The sequence below is a fragment of the Gossypium hirsutum genome, chromosome D06 (genome assembly GCF_007990345.1).
Source record: "Gossypium hirsutum isolate 1008001.06 chromosome D06, Gossypium_hirsutum_v2.1, whole genome shotgun sequence".
Classification (NCBI taxonomy): domain Eukaryota; kingdom Viridiplantae; phylum Streptophyta; class Magnoliopsida; order Malvales; family Malvaceae; genus Gossypium; species Gossypium hirsutum.
In genome coordinates, this window is record NC_053442.1 from 49,859,287 (window position 1) to 49,867,176 (window position 7,890).

The following is a 7,890-nucleotide window of genomic DNA, read 5'->3' on the forward strand; positions in this document are numbered from 1 at the left end:
TTCCAGCAACTTTCTAGTAGTATTTGCATTATTATGATTTGCATGAACTTTCAAGATTAAATTAAATAAAAAGTGGAATCATTAGGTGGTACCAGTTACATTCTCACTGGATTAATGGAAAGAAAAATAAAAGGATGCTAATTTGGAAACACATGGAAATCACATGCTAATCATGTGGTCATCTGATTTAGATAGGTAACCAATCCCCAAAATCAACAACTCATTCCTTTCAGAAAAAACCTTTTGTGGGGTCCTATTTGTATGCATTTTACCAAGAGAATAAAATAAAATTTGGTAGGATAGACGGCCAAAGAAAATCTTGTTTTGCCTTCTGCAATGTCTGAAATACTCTCCAAACCCAGGCAGGTCCCCTGTTCTGTTTCTGCTTTGTAACAAAACAGTTTTTTTTTCTTTTGCATAAACAAGATCTACCCTGTTCAATCCTTTATTTGGGAACAATGGTAAAAAATTAAGAGAGAAAGGCATTGAGAAAATTCAAAGGGAAGAGCTTTCAGGGTTTCAAATTTTGGACTTTTACCCCTTTAAGCAGTGAACTTTCATCAAGTCCTATGTAGCTATGGAAGTAACTGTCAAAGATTGAAAAATGTAATGTAATTATGACCTTTGGGGAGACACAATGGGACCCCTGATGATGTGCACCAATGAACATGTCTTCTTTTTTTTTCCTTCGATTTCTGTTCTGTAATAGTTCATGGAATTATCTTGCAACTTGCAAATGTTCAACAGAGATCCTCCTTTTAATACTATATCTCCATACTTCTTTCTTCACTCCCTACCATATTCTTTCCTTTAATTTCCCTCCTATAAACATCACATCTTAATTCTCCCTAGCTGTCAAACTTGCTATTAAACCCTTTTTTTATTGTACATCTGCAATTCTGCATTAATTTTTTTATGTTTCACCATTGTTGTATGTTCCAATCCAATAATCGCTAGGTGGCAGGATTAGAAGCTCCTTTTTTGGATAAAATTTGTATCTAAATAGCATTACTTGTTAATATTTACAAAAGGAACTGTACTACATACCATTGCTTAAACAGCAAGTACCAAAGTTTAATTCATAAAAAAGAAGGGAAAAAGATAAAAAGAAAAAGAAGATAGAAAAAAAAAGCAAGAAGTTAGGTCTAGGCAGTGTTTGAGGCATGTATATAATAAGATCTATAAGAAGATGAACTTTCAGGTATCAAACAACTTCTCTAATGGACATCCATCACACTCATGTATAATTGTCTAAGAGGTATTTCGAAAGGGACATACCCTGCAACATTGCCATCAAATATCAGACTGCAATGGCACTTTTTTCCAAACTTTCTTTCCCTGTAATGCCATCTTTTAACGTTTGGAAATAAATATTGTAGTCCTTCTCTGGGGGTGGGTTTTCAGGGTCCACTGTGAATGGCTCACTAAATGGAACCACACTTTTAACCTGTAAAAGAAACAAAAATGTAAATGAAGAAATCAAAACAAAATACTGGACATCTAACATTTAACCACAGCTATATGTTCAGCCTAGGTTAGAGTAGTCAATAACATCAATTCCTCCGTTAACACATAATTTGAAGCTTGTCGAACATTCATACTTAACTCCTCAAGCTTCGATTTACGTTCTTTTTAATGTCCATCAATGCTTTCTAGGTTAATGGTAAAATGTATCATTGTAACACAACTCAACCGTTTAGGTGAAGTGATTTAAGATCTAGAATGCTGAAACCAAATATGATTCGATATGATTCATCCCAATGTAAAGCTACAGGCATCAGTAGAAGAAAGAAAATATGATTTAACATAATAGCAAGTAATAGACTAACCTCGAATGTCTTGTCACATGCATATGGGCTTTCCAAGGCAGCAATGCATATGAGAGCAATTTCTTCTCTTGATATCTTTCCCTGTATTGTCAGAAAATGAAAACAATTTTAGCAAGAAAACAGAGTTCTAGCCACACTAAAAATGTTTATGTTCGGAAAACAAGTTATGAGGTAGAACTGTATCCACCTTATCAGTGGCCCAATGCTCATACTAGCAGAATTATAAGAAAGTAAAATATGTCTAACATTGATAACCACAGTTAGGAATATTAGACAAGCTTAGTCACAACTAACTGTTCAGTTTAATTCAATGACATACCGTTATATTGTCTCCTTGATCAAAAACGAGATCAGCTCCAGCAGGTTCTTCAGTTAATGCACAAGGCCTTACAATTGTATAAGGAATTCCACTCTCTCGTATCAAATCCTCACCCTGTTATAGAGGGAAAAAAAAGTGTAGGGTAAAACATGGATTCCAGCTTCATAGCTAAAGAACTGATGATAGAGAGAGAAACGCTTCAGCTGAGAATGGAACAGATAACTACAATTAACTTACCAAAACTAGTACTTAAGTAATATCTCATTAATTTAATAGATTTGCTTAAGGTACTCAAATTATGAAATTGAAAAAGAAGGGATCTCCAAAATCATAAAGGGTAAAAGAAAATGTTGGTTGATGATGTAGTAGAGCTTCTCATCAATAATTGCCTTCTTGTAGGAAGGTGCTGGAAGCATATAAACTCTAAATCTATTTCTGACACTAGCTTGATGGAAAATGCATCATATATGGGGAAAATAATACCTCAAATATCATACATTCAAGCATTTCTATAGTTCAATAGTGGAAACTTTCTAGTTTTGAAACCAATACCGTGTTCACACGCTCGATGTATTGTATCGTAATGGTAAGCATTAAGCAGCTGGTTTTTTTTCTCTCCAACAATATTTAATCCTTACAGCATGGTGCATAAATAGAACTACATGCATAGAAAATAACCTTCAACTTGAATGTTAAGACAAAATCCAATTCCTTATTCAAGCGCACAGCAGGAGGTTGTTTGCTCAGGTCAATGCCAGGCCTGTCCGGTCTAGTAACTCCTGCAGAGCTCACGTGTACAAACCTACAAGTGAAGCAACAGATAAATAATCGAATAAGACCCCCATCATCAGCACCTCCCTCCCCGAAAAAAGAACAAGAATAGACCAGATTATAGAAAGAATCTGATAGAATGAAGAGAAAAGAATATGAACCTGGGAGTGATAGGATCCTTTATGTATGCTTTTATGGTAGAGAGTGGAAGCTCAAAAGGTCCTTCTACAAAAGTGGGATTCAGTTTCCCATCATATTCAAACTTGCTGAACATGAGCTGGAATAATTTGCATTCCTCGTAAACAGTTTGGTAAAAACTCAAAATTCAGAAAGATAAAAAAGCATAGACCAAGTGGCAAACCTGAAATGATACGACATTACTTGGATTGAATGGTGGAGCGTCAGATACAGTCTGTGCTCGAAATACAGGCCTCAGTGAAGAGAATGGCAAACGAATCTGTAAAGAAACAGGAAGTTACAAGTTGAAAGGAGAAGGTAATTTGTTTGATAATGCTGATGTATAAAATGGTCATGGTGTTACACACAGACTGCCATTGGCCTCCAATGGTGTCAAAGCTTGCTGTATAACCCACTGTATCCCAATCAGTGCTAGTGCGAACAATTAGTTTATACCGACGACCATCACCCTTTAAGCGCAACTCAAAACCATCATATGCTTTAAGATCCACTGGGGAGGAAAAGTTCTGAAAATAAAAACCAGTAGCCTTTTTACCTTTTTCATAAGAAAATGGAACCAAAGTAAGCTATGCATTCAGAAGTCATATTGAACACCCAAAGAAAAGCACATATGTGCACTAGAGAAAGATATTCAAACCAATATATATCTCGTCAAATGTGATTTCCGGGGAGGTCTGATATGAGTATGGTTATTAGTTAATGGTTATAACTGGATATAGTTTTAATTCTATTAGATTACTATCCTACCTTTAAAATGTTTCCTTAGCTGCAAATCTGAGGAGTTGAAGCCTACAGTGTCAAAGACCAGCCTCTTACCAGATTGTGCCAAAAGCAGTCCCTTAAACTTTTATGACTATTACCTAACTCATATTTTCTTACTTTGTGCTTCACCTAAATGAACGCACTTATAATGCTTGCAACATGTCAGACAACAAAATTGCGAAACATACATGGTGTAAGAACAACAAAAGCTATTCTTGTTTGCGTACCTTTGTTCTGATACTAGTAAACCCACCATTGTTTGCAGTTGAAACAATGCCTTGCAAAGACAATGAATTGGATAAGGAAAAGGGAAAAATGGGAACAAAGAGATGATAGAGCCATAATAGAGGTTCATAGTTAAGGTCACGGTTCTAATGCCAGCACGATGTATTATAGAGAGACAATCTAATGAAAGGTTCTCAAAAGAACAAACCTTTGAAAAGCCCTGTTGGTTTACCACCTTCACCACCAGTCCGATCAATCTGAAATGTACTTTCACTAACACCTCCCATTACAACATCATCTAAAGCGCCCCAATCAAGTTCTTTTGAAAGCTGATCTGCTTGATGGAAACATGGAATAAAGAAAAAGAAAATAACCATATTTTGTATAAAACCAGAAAATTGTAGATCATAGATTTACACTAACAATATATCACAACTTTAGAAATTGAGATATGCTACAGATGTTACTCAAAAATCAATATTCTAAATGGAAACCTAAATCCTCATGTAATGACAAATAATGGAAGTTTGTCTCCTTTGTTTCATTTATAGACAAAATAAAGCCCTTTGCATTAAATATCCCTTCCCACAATTCATAATTTATAATTATTTTAGCTTGTCTAAATCGAAAGAAAACACTTTTCTCAGACAGCTTTGCAGTAGGAAGGGTGTTAATTGCAATTTTCAACTAGCGGGACAATTTCGAGAGAATACCTTCAAATCCAAAAAGCAGTTTCCCTGTTCGTAGTCCGACACTCTCCTTCACAGCATTAATCAAGTTTTTCATTCCAATGTACTCAACCATTTCAGGTGAATCACCTTTTATCTGTTTCATCAAACAAACAAACAAATTCTCAAGTATAACTCCCTCAAGAGAATCTGAAGAGGTAAAAGATTGCAATTAGTTTGCTACCTCTGGTTCAAAAAACTTGACTCCCTGAAAGAAATAACATTTGGATGTCAGGGTCCTAAACCAGGAAAAATATTATTTACTATAATCCAATAAAACACTCAATCTTCTCATAGACTAAAAGAAAATTTTGAAACTTAGCCAACTGTTTCATAACCAATAGTTTCATCATTCGGAGAATGCCCGAAATCATACTTGACTGTATTTTGCTCGGTCAGGAGTGTCCCCTTCCTTTGGGCCAATAATGACAGAAGCAGCATTTATGACTTTCTTCACTCCTTTGAAGTACTGAGCAACGAGTGTGCTCTCCTTTGTAATGTCTCCGACAATCTGCAATTTGAAGGAAAGGGCGAATTAGGAAGCATGGAATGGAAGGATTAAAGGATAAACTCTATCAACAATGAAGAAGGATATATTAACATAAGTATAGTTTCAGATCACATGGATCTGCACTATGACAGCACTAAGGCTTTTCTTGGTATGAAGGATGGAAAGGAGTTAGAATGCAAAATTTGTTAATCAAATGGTTAAGATTCATAACCACTTTCTTACTTTGTAGCTTAAGCATTATATTAACAAAATTTCCATTCTCATTCGTAGATTAACAAATTTTCCATTCTCATTCATTTCCATCTTTTATACCAAGCGGAGCATAAAAGTTAAGTTTGTATGTTTAAGAATCATGATAAATATAGCAAACAAACATATTTCTTTAATGCAATACCTTAGCACCACCACATTATAAAATCAATGACCTAAAACAAAACTATATTGAAGACTTAACATGGGAAGGTAGCTCACCAATTCAATATCGGGACCGAGCATCTTTCTTGCTTTCTCTTCATTCCTAACCTAAATGTAGGCACACATGAAGAGAAAAAGTTAAAAGGGCGAAAGAGAAAAGAGGAAAAGAGAATGAGAAAAACAAGTCAAATCTATACTAAGACAGCCCTCTTGAAGCACTTCAAAAGGCATCAATTCATAAATCATATTTCAAGGGAATGCTAGATAAAGGTGTACAAGGTTTAGGACAAATACCAATGCTTTAACAGGCAACCCTTTCTTCCTTAAGTGGTTAACCACTCTCCTACCTACACCCCCAGTAGCTCCAACTACCAAAACGTAGTCAGAAGTTCCCATTTTCTTCTCTGATTCTTCGGGCGATGAACCGGATAATTTCTCAATTATAAATTCAACAATCTTCAGGGAACAGTAAATTGCATATAAGTGTGTGCACACAAATTTATGAATCAAGACATTATGATTAAAAGAAGGATAGAAAGTTTATGCTACCTTAGCAGGAGACGGTGGTCCATTGAAAAAGTATAACGTTTTAAAAAATCTCCCCAAATCCCAACCCTGTTTTTCAGCAGATATAGGATCTTTGTACGTTGCAGAAGATAAATAAGCGGACCTTCGTTGGTTAAGACGATACTTAGGTCTGCCATTAAGTTGAAGAAATGGTTTAGGAAGTTGACAGGAGAGAAGCTGAGGATGCATACAACTCTTAGAAAATTTTCTACCAACATTTGATGAAGAACCCTGCAGTTTTTTCAGTTGATGAAGTTATGAAATAAAAAATGACCCCATGATTGTATAGAAAATGGCAAACACCAAATTTGGCAAAGGAGTTTATAGTTCAAAGATACTGTATCAGAAATCAAAATATTCTTACTTACACTTCCAGACTGAACATAGAGTAATAAACCCAGAAATATTGTAAATGAAAATATATTCAATATATACAAATAGCTATACAAACAGAACAAGTGCATGCAATGATGATAATTTACTTGCCTGAATACTGAAGATGGAGAAGGGAGATGATGATGATGATATTGTTGTAGAAAAACAACTTTCCATTTCTTGACAGTGGGTTACACAGTTAAAAAAAAAAGAATTTACAACTAGAGACTGGAAGAAGGGTCAAAGATCAAAAGGTTGGCGTTGTGCAAGTGTAGATTGATAGTTTTGATATTTGAAGCAAAGCAGTTAATATAGACCACACACCCCAACTCTGCAACAGTCGGCTTCTGAAGAACTTGGACCTTCGAAGGTAAAAAGCAAAGGGGCTTTCTAGAAGGGGCTCTATTGGGTTTGAAAGTGGGCTTATAAAGTCATTAGGTAGCACCAGCTCCTTGCCTCTCCATTCCCGAAAACAAACAAACAAACAAAAAAGGGGTAAATTATGATGAAAGAAGGCAGATTGAAATAAGATTATCATACAAGATGGTTCTGTACTGTATTCAGTGGAGAAGAAGTTGCAAAGAAGAGAAGATGCCGAAACCAGGTTTGCCATTTTAGGTACCTGCACCCTATATAACCTCGATTGGGCATTTTTACCGTATCTGAAAAGGATAATAGTATCGATCGGGCACCTAAATTGTTATATTAATACTATATCAAATAATTTCATCTCTATTATGATCAAAATCCCTATACTATTTGTTAATTTGTTCTTACAGTTATCTCTAGAAACTCATTATGGTATGAGTTGCGATAAAATTAGGTTTAAAATATAAAATTTAGTTTTTATAATTTAATTCTAAGAGATTAAATCTCTATATTTTTTTATTTAAAAATATTAGTTCTTGCGTTACTACAATTAAAATTGTTCATTTAACTATTATAAAAAGGGTAAAATAATTTTTTAGCTCTCATTTTTTATTCTTCTTTTTTGTCTATTTGATCCTTACTCTTTAAAAATAGGATAAACTATTAAAATAGTCACTTTTATTTGTCTCATGATCATTTTAGTCACTTATGTTTGAAATGTTACGTTTTAATCACTTACGTTATTGTGTTGTAACATTTGTTACTAAGCGTTAATTGTCGTTAATGGTGTAAAGTAAACTGACGTGGCATATTAAATTATCA

The 7,890-nt window shown here is 34.6% G+C and overlaps 1 protein-coding gene across 2 annotated transcripts; it reads right to left on the reverse strand.

Moving 5' to 3' along the window:
* Positions 1 to 995: 995 nt before the first annotated feature.
* LOC107901706 (protein HIGH CHLOROPHYLL FLUORESCENCE PHENOTYPE 173, chloroplastic) lies at positions 996 to 7,307 on the reverse strand. Of its 2 annotated transcripts, XM_016827798.2 has the most exons (16): positions 6,811 to 7,307; positions 6,307 to 6,555; positions 6,052 to 6,213; positions 5,815 to 5,865; positions 5,209 to 5,343; positions 5,017 to 5,040; positions 4,818 to 4,929; positions 4,313 to 4,438; positions 4,107 to 4,156; positions 3,465 to 3,623; positions 3,281 to 3,376; positions 3,081 to 3,196; positions 2,827 to 2,950; positions 2,149 to 2,262; positions 1,830 to 1,910; positions 996 to 1,447 (listed from the first exon to the last, which is right to left on the reverse strand). In XM_016827798.2, exons 1-16 carry the CDS (start codon positions 6,874 to 6,876, stop codon positions 1,301 to 1,303), a joined length of 1,812 nt encoding a protein of 603 aa, XP_016683287.1. In that variant the 5' UTR covers positions 6,877 to 7,307; the 3' UTR covers positions 996 to 1,300. The 2 variants fall into 2 exon arrangements, with proteins under 2 accessions (XP_016683287.1, XP_016683289.1); XM_016827800.2 differs by lacking the exon at positions 6,052 to 6,213 and having other exon boundaries at positions 6,811 to 7,042.
* Between the last annotated feature and the right edge of the window lie 583 nt (positions 7,308 to 7,890).

Excerpts from the sequence above, each read along its gene's own strand:
- LOC107901706 (XM_016827798.2), bottom strand. The coding sequence starts at position 6,876 with ATGGAAAGTTGTTTTTCTACAACAATATCATCATCATCATCTCCCTTC. Across the intron at positions 2,951-3,080 it reads AAGGATCCTATCACTCCCAG|GTTTGTACACGTGAGCTCTG; the intron begins GTTCATATTCTT and ends CTTCACTTGTAG. Across the intron at positions 1,911-2,148 it reads ATCAAGGAGACAATATAACG|GGAAAGATATCAAGAGAAGA; the intron begins GTATGTCATTGA and ends CTGACAATACAG.